The sequence below is a fragment of the Doryrhamphus excisus genome, chromosome 22 (genome assembly GCF_030265055.1).
Source record: "Doryrhamphus excisus isolate RoL2022-K1 chromosome 22, RoL_Dexc_1.0, whole genome shotgun sequence".
NCBI lineage: Eukaryota > Metazoa > Chordata > Actinopteri > Syngnathiformes > Syngnathidae > Doryrhamphus > Doryrhamphus excisus.
The window spans coordinates 1,516,617-1,537,172 of NC_080487.1; the positions used below are offsets into that span (position 1 = coordinate 1,516,617).

General features: G+C 42.6%; 1 protein-coding gene across 2 annotated transcripts in view; it reads left to right on the forward strand.

Annotated features, from left to right (window-relative positions):
• The window catches only part of raraa (retinoic acid receptor, alpha a), a 167,281-nt gene that overhangs the window by 70,719 nt on the left and 76,006 nt on the right, over nucleotides 1-20,556 (forward strand). For both annotated transcript variants that reach the window (XM_058062203.1, XM_058062205.1), the window contains exon 4: nucleotides 4,733-5,191. In XM_058062203.1, the coding sequence (XP_057918186.1) occupies nucleotides 5,038-5,191 (154 nt within the window). In that variant the 5' untranslated portion in view covers nucleotides 4,733-5,037. The remainder of the gene's footprint in view (nucleotides 1-4,732; nucleotides 5,192-20,556) is intronic.

Genomic DNA, 20,556 nt, shown 5'->3' on the forward strand with positions numbered 1-20,556 from the left:
ACGAGTGCTTCTAGCGCTGGTGTTCATTTAGAGGAAACAATGAGGGAATGCATTACATTTCTATAATGTTTGTTGAGATGATTTCATGTAAGTATCCACAAGCTAAAATTGTTTTTGCTGTTAACTTCATTTGATTATTCTTACTACAAAGACTTTTTTTATGATGAAAAATGATGATTGCAATTTTGTGTGACGGTTGATGTTGTGAGGATCTACGGGCTGCAGCTACACACTACACTTGTGTAGTAAAACAACATAATCCCTGTTTGTTTCCAGCAGCATCGCTTATATAGAGTCGTGGCTCCCCCACAATAAAGCGGCTGTTGGTGTTCGATGTTGCCTATCAGTCTCAACAGCCTCTTACGGCGCCACACAAGACGCCGTAATGATAATGGTGAAGAAAGTAGCCCATTTCCAGCTTCTCTCATTGACCCGGTGAGATGTTGCTCCTTATTGAAAGACTTGAGCATCCATATTGCCTGTGGCTATTACATAGTAGTCGAGATGGCGTTACATCACTTGCTGCATGCTGACAGTATTGATGCATTTTACATGATCCCGCAAATGTAGCGGCGGTTTCCAAATGTATCGATGACTGCAGTGCAGTAATAACTTACGGACATTTGCTTTCGTTTGATTGAACGGCGGCATTGAGAGGGGGCGTGGCTTTAAAAGCCTAACTATAACCAACTCCCATGGGTTCAAATAATACAAAAAAAATGCTATTAAAGCTTTCAGCCTAATTTATGCCCGGCCTTTACCCTGCAACCTCTGACCGTCACACACGCCACCTCACAATGACAAAGAGTGACAAAGAGGACTCCGGGACAACAATCAATAAAAATAAGTCAGCGAGCAGAGAGCCGAGCCCATAAAGTCGACTCTCAGTTTGATTAAGAGACGTATTAGTGGTGCACATACAATAAACACAGACCCATCAGTCTTCACCGAGTTTGCTAACTAGCACAATGGATGCCTTATGCCGCCTCATGACAAAAGACAAGAGTATAAATACGTTATATACGCTTAGTAAAAACTCTTATATCATCCAGTGCGCTGAGAGGCGTCTACCATGTTTATGGCCAACTTGGTCAAGCTTGAACAGGAGAGGAAGGACATGGAGTGGTGATTTACTATGCCGTCCGTCCGACACTGCTGCAGATATCTGCTGGACAAAGACTCACAGAGTCTCACTGCTGCAGCTCATTTCTTTTAGATATGCTATTTGAGAAGTTGGAGTTCTCGAAATGCAAATAATCAGACAACAAGCAATGAGCGAGGCAGGAAGAAATAATAAAAAAATAAAAAAATTAAAAAAAATTAAAAAATCACAAATTTTTAACTATAATGATGAAAATGGTAATATTAATGATGATTATAATGATGGTAATAATGATAAAGATTATAACAACAATGATAATAATGATAATAATATTACAATGAAAATAATAACAGGGGAAACAAGACAGTGGCATGAACATGATTATATCCTGCAAAAAGGGGTAGGCATTTATAAGCTTTTGCTTCAGCCTACTCCTTTTTGGGCTTGGGATCAGATAGTTGAATACAAATGTAAATAATGGAAAGTTATATTTTGATTGATGTAAGAAATGCACTGTAATGATTCACATATTTGCCCAAATAAAGGGAAAAAAAAAAAAAAAAAAAGTTCCTGACCTGCGTTTTTGTCTTAACATCCATGTGGGTTGATCTGACAAATCTTAAGTAAAATTGATCAAATGAAGAATTACTACAGATTCTGCTTGGACATCTTGGACAATTGAGTTTGTTGACGATGATGTTCGACCATTCATTCAAAAATGTTTGTATTAAATATAAAACCGTCTCGGAATGCACGGTGTTCGTGTGGTTAGCGCGCAGGCCTCACAGCTAGGAGACCCGGATTCAATCCCACCCTCGGCCATCTCTGTGTGGAGTTTGCATGTCCTACCCGTGCATGCGTGGGTTTTCTCTGGGTACTCCGGTTTCATTCCACATTCCAAAAACATGCTAGGTTAATTAGCCACTCCAAATTGTCCATAGGTATGAATGTGAGTGTGAATGGTTGTTTGTCTATATGTGCCCTGTGATTGGCTGGCCACCAGTCCAGGGTGTACCCCGCCTCTCGCCCGAAGACAGCTGGGATAGGCTCCAGCACCCCCCGCGACCCTCGTGAGGAAAAAGCGGTAGAAAATGAATGAATGAATGAATAAAACCGTCTCGGAATGCACGGTGGTCGTGTGGTTAGCGCGCAGGCCTCACAGCTAGGAGACCCGGATTCAATCCCACCCTCGGCCATCTCTGTGTGGAGTTTGCATGTTCTACCCGTGCATGCCTGGGTTTTCTTCGGGTACTCCGGTTTCATCCCACATTCCAAAAACATGCTAGGTTAATTGGTGACTCCATATTGTCCATAGGTATGAATGTGAGTGTGAATGGTTGTTTGTCTATATGTGTGAATGGTTGCTGTCACATTTTTAATCTTGAGATTTATATCTTATATAAAAAATAATAATAGTGATAGTTGAAGTCCACACCCCCGTCTTTGTGTGGCCTTCAAAATAAATTCCGCCTTAATACTCTATATAGCAGCAGGTTGTAACATTTTTACACAGAAAGACACTCCGTGTTCCCAGGGTCACTTGTTCACTCCGGTGATACGTGAGATGCTTTTTTTCATTGTTCAATAGCCGCCACGGTCCAAGCAATCCAAGCAGAAGCTGTAGTAATTCTACATTTGATTAAACTTACTTAAGATTTGTCAGATCAAAACACAATCGCTGCATAAGAATTTGACATTGGGCCTCTATTGCGGAAGCATGTGGGTGCAATTCCTCTTGCTCTTGAACCTTTCCCTGACATCATCAAACTGTATGTTATGACATTTCTCAAAGTGAGTGACGCATTACTTTGGTGTGTTGCAAGCGGTCCCCGCCTCTTAAGTTTTCACATCACGGTGCTTTACGTACACTACACAAGTAGGAACAGGAACCCGGACATGTCTTCCTCTTCTTGACCCCCCCTCGTCTTCCTTTACAAGAGATATCCATGATGTCCTGATGTGATTCCGACACATGACTTCTTCTTTTCCTCCCCAACAAGCAGCGTTTGCCTCTCACTGACTGTTAAATGGCTCATTACGGGAAAAGAATAAGCTAGTGTTGTGACAAGCCGCGCGGAAGCCAGAGCTCTCTTTCTTGTTTATATTGTGATGTCAGCGTACCTCTTGATAGCAATTATGTTCTCTGGTGTGCTCATGTTCTCTGCTTGGATAACAACGCTGCTCTTGGTTTGGAAATAAACTCTGTAGCACATATCTCTGGTGGACCCGGAGTGGTACCTTGGGTCTCACCTCTGGCTTCGGCAACTCGTGTAATTAGCCAAGTTTTTCTTTTGTTTTGTTTTTTTTTGTTTTGTTTTTGCTTGTCTCCCACACTATTTTGCAGCCTGTCACCGTTAATGAGCTGCGCGAGGAAAAAAAAAAAACGCTGTGAGCAGACATCATGCACCCACTGGTCTCCTCACAGTTTTAACACCCCATTAGGTAATTAAGGCAGATGGGTTGTTTTTGTAAGGTTTCAGACCAGACATTACCATTAATTAGCATCAAAACAAAAACAGTCTTTAGCTCAAACACTCAAGTTCAAAGAATAACAATTGTTGTGGTTGAATTTGCACACTTCCGGACTTCGGTTTTGGTCCGGTAAAACCGTTACATCAGTACGGTTTGAGTTGTCAACGCACGTCAACGTAGTCCAAGACCAAAAGGACCAGCTCAAACCGCTTGACAGACCAGTCCATATAGTCAAGCAAACTGCTCTTTTTAAATGATGACATCAGCGACCCGTCACAGTCACGTGACCAGAAGTGAGATTTGACGACAATCCAAGGCGTCTCCATCCAAACCCTATCTTCTGCATCTGTGTCATGTCCTCCTTCACCACATCCATAAACATCTTCTTTGGTCTTCACTATCTCTCCTCTGGACATGCCCCAACCATCTCAGTCTGGCCTCTCTGACTTTATCTCCAAGGCCTCTAACATGTAATGTCCATCTGGTGAACTCCTTCCCGATCCTATCCATCCTGGTCACTCCCAATATCTCTCCTCTGGACATCTCAGTCTGGCCTCTCTGACTTTATCTCCAAGGCCTCTAACATGTAATGTCCATCTGATGAACTCCTTCCCGATCCTATCCATCCTGGTCACTCCCAATGAGTGACAACAAATCAACTTAGTATCTGTATATGTTGAGTGTCATGACTCACCACAGTCGACATCCGCATCCGCATCTCCAAGGCCTCTAACATGTAATGTCCCTCTGGTGTACTCCTTCCTGATCCTATCCATCCTGGTCACTCCCAATGAGTGACAACAAATCAACATAGTATCTGTATATGTTGAGTGTCATGACTCACCACAGTCGACATCCGCATCCGCATCTTCAAGGCCTCTAACATGTAATGTCCCTCTGATGTACTCCTTCCAGATCCTATCCATCCTGGTCACTCCCAATGAGTGACAACAAGCCAACATAATATCTGTATATGTTGAGTGTCATGACTCACCACAGTCGACATCCGCATTTGATCTCTTGTCAGCTGTTGGATTTTCGAAAAGGTGACGCTAGGTGTTGAAATGCCAAATATTGGCACAGATAATCGTCCGGGTGGATTATTGATTGATAATTATTGATTATTGGTTGATTCTTGTCCTTTTGTCTGTTCGATAGGCTGCCAAGAGGAGGCCAATCTCAGGAGAGCATCATGTAATTGGAGTGAAGAGCCTCCTATCAGCACTGCTTCTTCTGCATCTTCTTGATAAGAACATTTTTTCAATATTTTTTTAAATCAGCGACTGAACCCTAAACTGGATTTTAACCCGAGTGACATATCCTGGCCGGACACTGTCGGAATATGTGCTAATCCAGCATTCCCATGGGGGATTAAATCCAGCCAGTAAACCACACAGACTCACTTTTGGCTCTGTTAGCACTTACGGAGGTATTTTTTCATAGTGAGCGACACCCCACCAAACATGGCCGGGAAGGGCAACCCGATGCCGGGCCCCCACCTCAATGGCTTCCCAATGCCCACCTACTCCTACTTCTTCCCTCACATGTTGGGGAGTCTGTCACCTCCGGCCCTGACAGGACTTCCCCTGAGCGGCTACAGCACCCCCTCACCAGCAAGTAAGTCGGCTCTTTTTCTGTTTGAAACGCAGGCAAGCTGTTTACAAACGATTGACTTCACTTTGTCCCGGTGCTGCTGTGTCATTCCCGTCGCTCTCTAATTGCGTGTGACTGAGCTCACATGTGAGCTTCCTTGATGAAAGGACACTTTCTTCCCATCCCGTATAGATCATTCCCGCTTGACAGACGTGTGTGTTGGTAAACAGACATCTCCAGCCACAAATACACGCCCACGCGCTCTCGCTGCGCCTCCAGCGCTGTCCTTAATTTAAGAGCCCACACACGCACACTCACAAATAGAAACGTCAGCGTGGATCATGAGGAAATGAGGCAGGACAGCCAGAAAGCTGCGTGGCTTATTGCAAGAAAACAAAAATTGGCAAGTGCTCCCGGAATAAATCTCTCTCGTTCAATCATTGTTGCCAACTAAGTTCCATGCTTCCTTTTTTACATTTTTTTTTTATTTGAAACAATCAATCATAAGCTGCGGGAAGTGAAGCGCAAAGTTTCCAGTCTAAGTAGGTGAAAAAGTTTTTTCAAAAGGAAATGTTGCTGCAGTCGTGCGCTGAGTCAGACAGGAAAACCTAATTTACCATAAAGAGCCTTTGAGCAAGAGGGAAATGTGATATTAAGATGTCATTTCTTGTGTTTATTAGTGGAATCTTCATATACTTTGTGTTCAAATCCAGAATACAAAATTGACACAGTAATGGAGGTAATCCATAATAGTATTCTCTTTTTCAAGCAAAAACAATCTTTGTTTGTGGAATAATATACAGGGGAACCTCGGTTAGTGTCAGTAATCCTTTCTTGAAGTTCCGACTCAAACCAAAATGTATGCTAACCAAATACATTTTTCCTTGATTAAATATTTGATTGTTGACAAACACGACGACGACACCACCTCTGTGATTGGCTGTTGAGTTAATATTGAATTATCCTCACGAGGGTCACAGGGGTGCTGGAGCCTATCCCAGCTGCCTTCAGTACACCCTGGACTGGTGGCCAGCCAATCACAGGGCACATATAGACAAACAACCATTCACACTCACATTCATACCTATGGACAATTTGGAGTGGCCAATTAACCTAGCATGTTTTTGGAATGTGGGAGGAAACCGGAGTACCCGGAGAAAACCCACGCAAACTGCACACAGAGATGGCCGAGGGTGGAATCGAACTCGGGTCTCCTAGCTGTGAGACCTGTGCGCTAACCACTTGACCACCTAACTGTGTTAGTTAGTAAAAAACAAGTCAACCACTGTTGACTGAAGTTGGGCATCGTATGAATTTCAGTGATTCCGATTCCGATTTTGCTTCCTAACAATTCCCGATTCCGATTCTTCAGGGTCATAAAAACTGTGCATGGTTGAAATAAGGCGGCTAACCAAAGTCCGTGGATGCTGTTTCAATGCTGGCATAATATCCACGTCATTTGTTGTTTCGCTGACCTGATTGGTCGAAAGACGTCCTGCGTAGCCTGTCAAAAAACGGAATAAAAAGTCTGTAAAACGGGGAAATAAACCGTGAATCTGTGTTTGTACGATCCTCATTTTTTGCACAATTTTAGCCAAGCTAGCCAAACTTGAAATGGATGAACACGAGTGTTCATTCCTCGCCTTTTTTCGTTTGACGTTATGCCGCTGGCCAATCACCGAACGTAGGCACCGGAAGTTAAAAAAACGAACGGTTCCGGGAGAATCTGAATGTCGGAATCAGTTCCAACGGATGCTGAATACTCGATGCTCAACCCTACTGTTGACATCACGGCGATGGACCTGGGCGACAATGACGCCTGTTTCTGGTTTCTGTGCTAACTTGGTACTAACGGGGACCTCTTCAATAAGACAGGCGCCATATTGTCCGCAAACCAAGGCTTAACTTTTTGGTACTTTTTTTTTTTTGTTTTACGGAAACTTTGCGAGTCGGGATTCTTCAAATCCATTCAACTTTTCCTCAGAAGTCGGACATTCCCAACTCCCCTGGTTAATGGAATGGATTGACCGACCCACCCGCTCCCATTTCCCCACTACGAGATGCCACACCTCCCTCACAAAGACTGGCGCTTCCGACAGATTCCTTTTCACACAGTTGGAAGTGTGTATATATGTGTGTGTATGTGTGTATGTGTGTGTGTGTTGGACCACTTTCCCAGTGTTTGCGATACAGGGCGGCAAGCTTCCCTCCTTTTTGCCTGGACAAACATTTCCTGTCTGTAAACACCGGAGATCTGGGGACACCACAGCTTCCTGACGAATACACACACACACACACACACACACTTACACACACACTTTAGCATAAACACAATCTTTGCCCCTCACACTGGCTTATTTCTGCCAGTCATGACACACAAGCAGCAGCAGTGAAAGCTCCTCCTGACGCTATCTGACACATCAGGCCACACCTCCTATTCCAGCTGCCATACTTTCACACACACACACACACACACACACACACACACACACACACACACACACGCCACCGCTAACTAAGCCCTCTCCAACCGCACTCACTGCTGAGAAGTGACGAAAGCGAGACGAGAAAGGGAGGGCAGCAGCGCAGGAGGAGTAGAGAGAAAGCCAGTCACTTTGTGTTTGGAGTGGATTTGGGATTGGAGGCAATAAAGCTGAGCGACGGCCTTGGCGGCTTTCGGCGTGGAAACCATTCCATTTTGAACGTCGGCGTGCGCTCTCGTTCCCAATGAGATTGGACCGATTCAGCTTGTACAAAAGTTTGGGTTTAGTCTCCCCGCATGCTACACAAACAAATCTACTTCAATGATTGACACAAATGTTTTTCCGAGAGGCGGGGCTTGGACGGAACAGTGCTGCAATATACGAATGAGAAATTTAAGAAAATGTATAAGAAATAATAGTAATGGTTTAATTTCATTTGAACATGCATCAGATTACAATTGAATGCATCACATAATCAGTTCCCAGTTAAACAGTTAAATCCTACCCCTCCGTCTGGTACTTTTACAATCAGTAACTGTTACATTTGTTCACTTCCTGCTTTCCTAATATAGTTTAAGGAATTTTGCAAAATACATTTTCAGTTGGAAGGGCATGGGTGACTGCATCTTCCTTAATCCCAAGCACAGCCATTACGGTTATTGATCATTTAGTAGCACTGTCTGCAGAGGCTGACATCCCATAAGAAAAGTTAGCCAGTTTGTTGCCAATAAATACACGTGCTGTACCATTTTAGACGAGAGTATATCATTATATGGTTTAAAGGGGGACCTATTATGCAATTGTTTCTAACTCTGCTGTGATTGGTCACATGCCCAAAGTGCCATATATATATATATAAACCATATAAGGAAGTCCGGCCCTTCTGTGACATCACAAAGGAACGTTGTCATGTCTTTGGGTCGAAGACATTAATAATTCATACATTTCATAAGTTAGTTAAAATGAAAGTAATAAATAGCTAAAAGTTCTAATAAATATTGTTAAAAACGCTAAGGTTAAAAAGTTTACAGAGTGAGACATCTTCTTTAGAAAGTATCGTTTTGGGCCACAAGAGAGTGAGTGCTCTCTTAAATAGACAAGCTTTGTCGTTTTCTCTCGGTGAAAAGCAGGTTTGCCTCACAGCAGAAACGAAACGGGATAATTGGGAAATTATCGTATTTTGTACGTATATCGGTGTATAAAGTACTTACATAGATGCATTTTCCATTTCAAAAGTTGTACTTGTTTTGTCAAGTTCGCTAACTTCATGCTACTGCTAGTTAGCATTTGCAGTCGTTGTGTATATGTGTGTTAGCTAACTGTTAGCTGATGTGTGTTTAGCCTGCAACATGAGCAGTATTGGAATTTTATTTTTGAATTAGAAAAGAAATCCTTGTGTGCGGAGTTTTCTTCATTGGTTCGGAAGTTAAATTTTCCATCACCATATCGTGATACATACTATAAATATCGTGATATATGCTAAGATCCTTATCGCCCAACCCTAGTATAAACAATTGGTAGATGTCTAGTGGGATACATCGTGGTTTCTAGTCTTTACTGCAATTTTCTTGTCCGCCCATTTTGGTGTCCCTACTTTTATTTTGTTATTGGTAATAATGGTAATTATTATACACCTCGCGTGCCATCTTCAGCTTGGCGGGGGCTTTCTCATGAACATCCACTTTGAGACAAGTTGTCCGTCTTACGTATCGTTGACTCTTCTGAACTTCTGTACTTTTATTCTCCCGAGTCGGCGTTATGTTTCTTTCTTCTGCACGCATTCGTCATCTTCCATCCCATTCAACTCTCAACCTCCTTTAGCCAAACATAATAGAAGGATTATTGGCAACAAGCGGAGCAGAAGCGTTAATGTAGGCTTACGCCATCTTCCCCTGTTGCTATTTCTCAGCCTCTCCCCGCTTGGAGCATCCTCACGTTATCTCATAGTCATCATCAGGTCGCGTTACACTCTTGAGCAGGTATTGATATTACATTTATTGCCCGGCGGCTTTATTGCTTCAGAGTATCATCAACGAGCGGCAGTGCTCACACTCCTGTATCGAACTTCAACAAATATTATTAGACACCCATTCAAATGTCTCATTACACTCCACCGCTGCATTCATTCATTCATGAGCGTTTTCCATTAAAACCTTTTGAGTGGTACGCCCCATCTGGCAATAATGCAGCCAAACTATTGATCCCGTTATCATTAAAGCTTTCCGCCGTCCGTCACCATGCCATCGGATAAGCAACGCTGCTACGATGGATGCTAAAGAGCACAGCCGACCTTGCCTACCTGCTGCCACGCCGGACTAATTGGCTTTTCCCGGCAGACCGCTCTTGTTTTAGCGGCGTCTGTAATTGCTCGCTACTCAAGCGTTTCCTACAACCACTGACCATATTTTTCTAAACTATTAGAGGGTAAAATCACGTTTATGAATGTGCTTTTTGGCCAGGTGGAACCCTATGAAGGAGTATTTTCAGACCTCAAGGAAGTTAAAGCCATTAAGCAACCCGCAGAGGAATGTACCAGCCATGAGTAAATATGGATTCTGGTCATCTTGGCTCGAGTGTGCGCTTCCTGGATGGACAGGTGGTTCCTTTCTGCTCTGGTGGTCTGCAGGAATCAAGGGGGGGGGGGACATGTGAGCGTGCTCCGTGGGTGGCGCAAACACTTGCAAGTCACAATGCTCCTCTGATTGGGCTAAAATGATAAAGTGAGGTGCTCCCCTTTTGGCGGTGCTCCAGTGTGTGTGTATTTGAGCGTGTCTAAAGCCATTGACGGAAGAAGTATTTTTCTAGAAGGCTACAAGGTGGCAGCCATTTCGCCGATACGTTGAAACGAACACCACTGGGGGAGGCACTTGTCATTATCGGAAAAGTCATTTCAAGGCGGCAAATTGGTCTGATGGCGAGGATGGAAGCTTCTTAAATACGCTAAATTGAAAGCATACGCTTATTGACCTTGTTAATTAACTCTAGCGTATTGGAACCTTGAAAAATGAAGTGAACAATTCAAGTGTATTTTGTCAAACATTAAACTATTGCGTTGTTGACTCCTATAGAGCAGCTACACACAATAACCACACAGAAAAAACTATTAGATTTTCCAGAATCTGCACCTATTCCTGCTGTATTTCCTTGGATTTGTGCTTCCTGCCAAAACGCTCTGTGTTAATTTATTCTACCCACAGCCGGCATCTGGGCATGCCCACTCTGCAGTGATCGTTACTATGAACCATATAAGGAAGTGCGCCCCCTCTGTGACATCACAAAGGGGCAGTTTTACCACACCTTTGCAAACAGAGCGTTTTGAACCATCCCAAACTTCTTTCAGGTCTCACTTGCACATTTCAACATGTCTGAAAAGGTCATGCATTTGGCTAATTCTGGAATATGAATAGATATAAAATATAATTATCATTATCATGGCTACTTCATCCATCTCTCTAGTATCCCTGATTGGAATTTTAGCTCATGTGCAAAAATTTCCAAGAACAAGTCGGTCAAAGTAAAAATAGTCAACTTAAATTTCAGGAATGGTTTCTGGAGACTTTGTTGTACATTCCTACATTCCTCCATGGTGTTCCGGGCTAATATTTTCCACAATTTCTAGGTGCGGTGCTACTGAGTGTGTTTGGGTTGGTTGTGGTCAGGGTGTAAAAAAAACCTACATTTTCACCAGGTTACACATGCTTGCAAAACTTGGTGCGTTTTTTTTGGGCATGTTGAGGCCCTCAAAGATGCGAGGAAAATATGAGTATAAGTCATAAGCTGAAAAATACTCGGTTAACTGCTAATTATAGGGCATTATTGTTCAAGTTAACGACTCATCTGTTATGGCTACCTACTTCGGAGAATCCATTTATTGGTGCGTTTGTGTAAAAGAGCTTTCTAATGTGTTGTCTCATGTCGTTTTTTTACACCACTGTATGACTATTTATCTCATATATTGTAGCAATGAGTGAATAATCCTGTGCACCAGGGCATAACATCATGTAAAAGAGCCGCATTAGAAAAAAAGAACTAGATACTTGTGAGAGATAATGTGAACGTATAACAAAAATGAAATTGACCATTTATTACGGTTCCAACAATAAAATGATTGTCAGGCTCGTAAATTCCAGCAACTCGTGCGGCTCTGTTGGGGGGGGGTAAAGTGGTGAGAATGGATTAAAGGCGCTGTGTGATGATCATGTGCTACAAGTGTGGCGATGGACGAGCTGGTATCGTTTTGGAGATGTTGAATAAAGTGGATCAATTATGTACAGTTGGTTTAAGAATTAATTTCTAAGTTTACCGCACAAGCAATTTTGAAGTAACATATAACCACTGTTTTACGCTTTACTGCAACTTTCATGACATTGAGATTTTACGGTTAGTAAAGTGTACCTCATGACACGAGTCATGTTTATCGGACTCGCATATACGCTGAGTAAGATGTCATGCAAGACCGGGGTTCGGACTATCATCATTTTTTGGGATTTGAAGTTCATTGTAGTAGAAATTCATCGACAAAGTATGAGATCGCATCGGTTGGAGAGTCAGTTCGCCGTTCCTTTTGCAGGGCGGGACTATCTGTGTGCTTGCCTGTCTTATCCTATCGTCACGCCTCGTTCTGTAAGTGGGTGGAGTTAGCTGACTGAAAGACCGAGACCCAGAGATTGACCGACACTGTCGTTGACCTTGTTTATTCCGTTCACAAAAAAGAACTAGTTCTTTTGACTAGGGATCGACCGATATGGTTTTTCATCACCTTGAGCCGATGACCGATTTTGCTTGGGCCGATATTTGTGGCCGATACTGCTTTTGATCCCTCAATTTACATAAAAAAATGACCATGATAACAAATATTACAGGTCAAACAAATATTTATTGAAATGTAAACACTGAACTCAGTAGGATTCGGCTTTCTTAAACACACATTTAAACGGCATTATCGACTTTAAAAGGAATAAATATTCAACCATGTGCAGAACATTTCTGTCGTAGCATCAATGTGATGACTGCGCACGCCGACCGATATATCGGTCGATTCTTACTTTTGACCCGTTCGTTCATGACCGACACATCACGAGTCATCACGTGTTGAGTCGGAACGAACGTGAACATGAGTCGACGGGGCTGAGGGAGATCACAGGCGAAAGACCGATGGACCGAAATGAACGGATCTTTTTACTGAATCAACCGGAATGATCCGGTTCACTGAAATGAACAGTTTTGCCCACCACTGGTGTCCAGAGTGTAAATTTGATAGAAGTTGGTGTCCTAAGGCACACACACACACAGATACACACACCTTACCAAAACAACATGTTCCATTCCTAATGTTCTCCTAATAGCATCCCGAACCTTCCTGCTGCCATTTGCCACTTGTGTCTTTCCGGCCATTCCACCTTCCCCTCCTCCGCTGCTCTGCATTCCCAACATCACGCTTTTCCCTTTCATTCCCGATTATCCTCTTCTCTCCGCACTCGGCCTTTCTCCACTTTAGAACTTGACAGAGCTATCATTACCCAGCCACCTATTTACTCACAGCCTGTTATTTTCCATTTGCTTGAAGGGAACCTGGGGCCAAATCCCTGGCCGGGAATACTTGATTGTAACGGCAGGATTTATCCCAGAGTGGCTTGGCAAGTGTGGTCCACTCCTTAAGCCCCCCCCCTTCTCTCTCTCTCTCTCTCTATCTCTTGTGCTGTCTTTCTTTCTATAGTTTTTTTTTTTTTTTGTCAAATTCATGGCCGCTTATGCAAATCCAACCCCCCCCCCCCTTCTGTAAGAGCTGTCTACCCATAATCCAGTGGATGGCTTCATTTTCTGGAAGCTACACACACACACTCACACACTCACACCCACACACTTATTCTTGCACATGTGCACTAACACACTTAGGAATAGAGGGACACATGCTATCTCTTATGAACATTCACACCAACTGGCACATACATGCACATATGTACACACACACACACACACACACACACACACACACACACACACACACACACACGCTAAGCTGTAGTTGGGCCATCACAAGTTGAAAAGCAGCAGGCTGTCGCCAGCAGCAATGCAGCGCTCAGTTGGGTAAACACTGGCATAATCTAAATCTCATTCTCATGTGCCAGCAAGAGTATCTTTTTTTTTTTTTTTTCCAGTTCTCTTCAAAGGCCCCGCAAGGAAGTCAAGACAAGGGTAACGCGATAAGAAGTCTCTCTCTCTTTCTCTCTCTCTTTTTCTCGTCAGCTCGTATCCTTTCCTTCAACCCACTCTAACGCTGACCTCCTTCTCCTTCCTTTTATCTCCCCTCCGCACACAAATATATATATCGCTATCTCCTAATGCCCTTTCTGCAGGAAGCCATCGCGTACTGTCATAACTCACCCAGCCGCATACATTCAAATGTCAATGACTCTCTCTTAGGCGTCATTCCTCTATTGTCCTTTGATAAGCGCCAGGAATGACAGCATATATCAAAATATAGAACGATTACCTAATGATACGGCAAGGTTGCAAGGATCTGCCCAGATAGGCTGTGACGAGTGATTGAATTATCAAGCAAGAGCTTCTTGGTCCTTGGAGGAAAGGGATGATGGGGGTGGAGGGGGGGGTATAAAGAGGGAAAGCCCTTTTTCTGGGCAGCTAATGCGACTTTTTTCCCCCAAACCCATCACAATGGCAGGCAGTGTTGTGCAAAAGTGGTAAAAGAGTTGTGCTGGGGCCGTGGCTTATGGGGCCACGGGTCTATCTTGGCACCATTGGCAAGAGGACACATGTAACCTCCAGGCTTCGGGCTAGCATTGATACAACGTCTGTTTTAACCTGCGGATGATACGCTCGGCATCTGAAGGTGGAAGATTTGTCAAAATATGCACCCGTTCTTTTCTTATATGGTAATGGTAATGGTAATGGGAATGGTTTAATTTCATTTGAACATGCATCAGATTCCAATTGAATGCATCCCATAATCAGTTCCCAGTTCCACATGTCCAAAAGGAGTAGTAAGAAGCAAAGCTTATTAAATCCTACCCCTCCATCTGGTACTTTTACAATCACTAACTGTTGCATTTGTTCACTTCCTGCTTTCCTAATATAGTTTTATTGTCTTATATTACCGAAAAATCACCTGGGATAGGCTACAGCATAACCCCGTGACCCTAGTGAGGATAAGCGGCATAGAAAATTAGATGGATGGATGTTTTCGACATTTCACAAGTGGTAAAACACAACACAGTGTAAAGACACTCATACGGCCTGAGACGCACATGCAGAGCCACACCAGCATGCTCTGCTAAACTAAACCAACTGTAACTGTCATGTAACAGTAACTGTTACATTTGTTCACTTCCTGCTTTCCTAATATAGTTTTTTTTTTTTTTTAATAATTTTATTTTTGTCACGTACCGAAGTACGAGGTGATATGAGCATCCAATGACATAATGTGTACCATAGTAAGTGTCAATATAGTGATATATATAGCACATCATGACTGGTTCCTTGTATTTAGCAAACATCAACTGGGGCGAGAGGCGGGGTACACCCTGGACTGGTGGCCAGCCAATCACAGGGCACATATAGACAAACAACCATTCACACTCACATTCATACCTATGGACAATTTGGCGTGGCTAATTAACCTAGCATGTTTTTGGAATGTGGGAGGAAACCGGAGTACCCGGAGAAAACCCACGCATGCACGGGGAGAACATGCAAACTCCACACAGAGATGCCCGAGGATGGAATTGAACCCTGGTGTTCTCGCTGTGAGCCCCGGATGAAGTACGTTTTACATAATATACTGTAAGAAATTAGGCACGTGTGTAGTATTCTATATGTGTAGTGTCTCCACTCGTATTGCTGTGCTAATTATCCTGTTGGATAAAAAATGTCTTCTTAAAGGGTGACCTCATTCTCTTCCATTGTGTTGGTGTGTCTTTTTTTCCTAATGATGAGTTCAGTGTCTGTGATGCTCGTTGGAAACGGGCGTTCTATGTTGCTTCTATGTGTGGTTTTGTGATTTGGTACCTGAAGTGAGAATTTGGAGGACATACTGTATCTCACAAAAGTGAGTACTTAGCGGGGATATACTTAGTCAGTGTGGATATACTTAGTCAGTGTACAGTTTGCAAGCGGTCTAGCTTTATATACACAAGCATATAACTGTCTCTTTTAGAAAGATATGGTCGAGAATATGTTGAATATTTTAATTTCAGATTTTGTTCTTCCTCTGCCTTTCAAGCATTCCTCTTCTTCTGTTCTATTCTTTACAATGAGAGGCAAACAGCTGTTGAGCACTTAGCCTGTGATCAGTGTTGTGAGGCACATGAAAGCAGCTTCGTCTCCTTCCTCCTCACTCCCTTCTGGCGCTGACGCACACACACACACACACACACACACACACACACACACACACACACACAGTGTCCCCTTCATCGTCTTCCTTGTTAAATATATTTATAGGTGTATTATATGTGGATGCTCATAGTGAAGAAACCCAGGAGAAAAAGTCATATATTAATCTTAATCTTTCTTTCACGGGTATGCCAGAAAACTGGATAAAGTCATGAAGCGTATTCACACAGCATAGAAGCGTTAAAAAAAAAAACAACAACAACTTTGTGTTGTTTTTATACTCAAACCGTCGACAGATGTGAGACCGAGGAATTCCACGGTGGGTGACATTGACTGATCAGCCGGTTTCAAGATAGAATCTAACTGATAAGAACACACACACACACATATACACACACACAGGACACTTGGGCAAACACACAAATTCCAGACGTGTACTGACTGTAATAAAGTATGTTTTTGCAGTCTAGTTTCCAATCCTGACTTTTAAAAACAAGGTGTCGTGAAAGATTTGAACATCGTGAAGAACCAGTTAGGGATGCGTTCCAGTCTGTTGCTCTCATTGGTTGTTATATGTGTATATTTATAGTTGTTGTTTGTGTATTCGTAAATGACAAAATGTTTCATATTCTATTCCTTAGCAGTTGGTTTCACATTGCAGGTCGTCTCTCATTTAATCCCACCCATTTTTCAATAGACAACCCCTTCGGTATCGGCCATTTTAGAGCATTTGGACTGATTTTTCAAGGCACACGGAATACTGTGTTCTGTGGCTACATCAAACTGTAACCTAGCAAAATAAAGACTTCTTTCATCATCTTTCATCAGCAAAAAAAAGGTTGTTTCTACCTTTTTCCGTTCTTTGGTAATCAGCAGTAGAACATGGGTAAGTTTCAGGAAAATATCAGTTCCCAACAAAAAAAAAACTTTCACTTTGACAGTTCAAATATCTAAATAACTATACTATGACATAAACAAAAACAAACAAAACAAAAAAAATTACACTACATGGCGGCCAAGTGGTTAGTGCACAGACCTCACAGCCAGGAGACCTGGGTTCAATTCCACCTTCGGCCATCTCTGTGTGGAGTTTGCATGTTCTCCCCGTGCATGCGTGGGTTTTCTCCAATTTCCTCCCACATTCCAAAAACATGCTAGGTTAATTAGCCACTCCAAATTGTCCATAGGTATGAATGTGAGTGTGAATGGTTGTTTGTCTATATGTGCCCTGTGATTGGTTGGCCACTAGCCTTTCGCCCGAAGACAGCTGGGATAGGCTCCAGCACCCCCGCGACCCTGGTGAGGAAAAGCGGGAGAAAATGAATGAATGAATGAATGAATGAATGAACTGTGCAGTAACAATGACTCTATCATGTCAAACATGCTATCAAATATGAGCGTACATATGTAAGATTGACACATGGTCCTGTAGGTGGCGGTAAAGCATATTACAAAATCGTGGACATCCTGCTCCGCTATGGGAACGCCATTTAAAATTTGTAATTTTGCTCCAGAACCCTCCCATTTTCCGACTTGACTGTAAAAGCGAGACATGTTAGCGCAAAGTGCTAATGGAACTGAATATGTTTTGTTACTTTGTTGATCACGGAGGCCATAGTTGATGTTGTTTGGATGGTGTGCTGTACTCGTGTGCATCGTAAGTAAGTAAATAAAAGAAGAAAGCAATTGTGTCGGATTGTCGAAGGGTAAAAGGAAAAAAAAAATGAATGCTTACACATCGGGCGGGTCACACCTTAGACCTTAGTCCGTGACCCAGAAACGGCTGCTAATGTCTCATTCTTTGGAGGACACACACAAGACTGCAGAGAAAGGGGCGTGAGAGCAAGAGAATAAGGGAAGTGGAGGGTCCCTGAAGGCATCTTAAATCACTGCAGGCCCAAACACACCCAAAGAATCGCCTTTCCATTTTCACCAATGGCCGCTCACAAGATGAATGAACTGAGTCAGATGCTTTTGTCCTGATGTTTGGCTTTTTTTTGTGTGTTTTTTTTTTCGGTTGTCATTTTGATGCCTCGGACTGAAGGTGAAACTGTCCTGTTTGCTGTTGACACAGTCAAGTTGAGAAACACAGGAGGGCCGAGGCGGCGCAACAGTTGGCATTTCGCTGAGTCAATATTTACCCATCAATCACGAGTATTTCCTGTAAACGCACGCTCTCCAACTCTTACTTTTACTTGATTACTTGTTGTGTTCCTGCTTCAACTTCTGCTACGTCTTCCGGGTTAGCATCAACGGCGACGAGCCCGTTCATCTTTTTTCTTGTGCTATATTTGACTCGTCTCTGAACGGTGTCTCTATGAACGGTGTGTACTTTTTTTCGATAACTACGGATCAAATAGCGAACCGTGCCCATGTAGGTGTTCTGTCGGAGTAAACGAGTCGCATCTGTGCTTTCAAGACGAGTATCTGGCCTTTCCACTCCTCCCACAACACAGAGACGAGAGAGGGCGTCTCCGTCCTGGCAGATGTGCTGTCAAAGTCAGCGTCTTACAGGCCTTTTGAAAAATAGCCTTTATGTCAAAACCAGATCGCTTAGACAGAAGGTACACACGGAAAAGTAGTGGAAGCGCTCCAGGGGAAACGGATTTAAGGGGATATTTAAGTCTTTATCACGAAGGCAGTCGCCTGTCTGTCGACACTGTTTGTACTTTATTTCCCAGAAGTTTTTTTTTTCCTTGTGTGGATTTGCGCACCGTTTGCACATCTGTCCGTTCCATAATGTGCTTAAAGCCCATCCCGCCCCGAATGCAGCCAGTGCTGACACGTCGCCGGAGATAAAAGGAGTGCAGGCAAATGAGCCGTGGATCAGAAGGATCATTCTCGTATGCTTAATGCATAGACTTTAACTTATCCAGATCAAGTTGTAACCTCGGGACTTAGTCATGGCAGAGTGAACTTCATTTTTTTTTTTTTTTCAGTCTTAATGACTTTTTTTTTCCCTTTTGCTCGTCACGCAAAAAGTTTTAGGGAAACTTTTTTGAAATTCAGTGGACCCTCTGAAGTGAAACACAACCCGTTCGAGGATGCTGTTCTAATCGTTTGTTTGGATTTTGAAATAGAATGCAATACTTGGCTGCAACCAGCAGAGGCGCTGTTGATTCAGTCTTTATTTAATTTTAATTAGTCTTTTAGTCTTTATTTATTTAGTTTAATTTCATTTGAACATGCATCAAATTACAATTGAATGCATCCCATAATCAGTTCCCAGTTCCACATGTCCAAAAGGAGTAGGAAGAAGCAAAGCTTATTAAATCCTACCCCTCCATCTGGTACTTTTACAATCAGTAACTGTTACATTTGTTCACTTCCTGCTTTCATAATATTTTTTTTCCTATAATTTTTTAAATTTTATTTAATTTTTGTTTTTTGTCACGTACCAAATTGCGAGGTGATATGAGCATCCAATGACATAATCGGTACCATAGTAAGCTAATTGGTTATTTTTAGCCTTATGCATTATTTTAGCTGTTTGAATATGAACTATATCAGTAAGTAGTATTTGTGATTTTAGAAATAAGTATTAGTATGCTTTCTATAGGTGACATTATTTATGACAAACAATAGTCAAGCAGCAATTTTTAAATATTTTTTGACAAAATCATACATCAAATAACAAAGAAGCGACCAAATTCAAACAGAATTTAAGAAATCAGATTTTATTTATTGACCAAGTCCATCCATCCATCCATTTTCTATGCATATGAGGGTCGCGGGGGTATGCTGGAGCCTATCCCAAGTGACTTCAGGCTGGTTGCCAGCCCCAGGTCATATATAGACACTCATCCTACATTCAAGGTCATAGACGCCATATTCTTTTTCGATTTAGGAAGGTTATTCTTTTCAAATGGGAATGATTTGACTTCTTTTGTGATGTCATACATGACGGCACTTTATGTGAAGTCGTCTCTCATTTAATCCCACCCATTTTTCAAAAGACAACCCCTTCGGTATCGGCCATTTTAGAGCATTTGGACTGATTTTTCAAGGCATGCAGAATATTGTGTTCTGTGGCTACATCAAACTGTAACCTAGCAAAATAAAGACTTCTTTCATCATCTTTCATCAGCAAAAAAAAGGTTGTTTCTACCTTTTTCCGTTCTTTGGTAATCAGCAGTAGAACATGGGTAAGTTTCAGGAAAATATCAGTTCCCAACAAAAAAAAGGGAGGGAAACAGCTTGACTTCAAGTATAACTTTCACTTTGACAGTTCAAATATTTAAATAACTATACTACGACATAAACAAAAACAAACAAAACAAAAAAATTACTAGGAGACCAGGGTTCAATACCACCCTCGGCCATCTCTGTGTGGAGTTAGCATGTTCTCCCCGTGCATGCGTGGGTTTTCTCCGGGTACTCCGGTTTCCTCCCACATTCCAAAAACATGCTAGGTTAATTAGCCACTCCAAATTGTCCATAGGTATGAATGTGAGTGTGAATGGTTGTTTGTCTATATGTGCCCTGTGATTGGCTGGCCACTAGCCTTTCGCCCGAAGACAGCTGGGATAGGCTCCAGCACCCCCGCAACCCTTG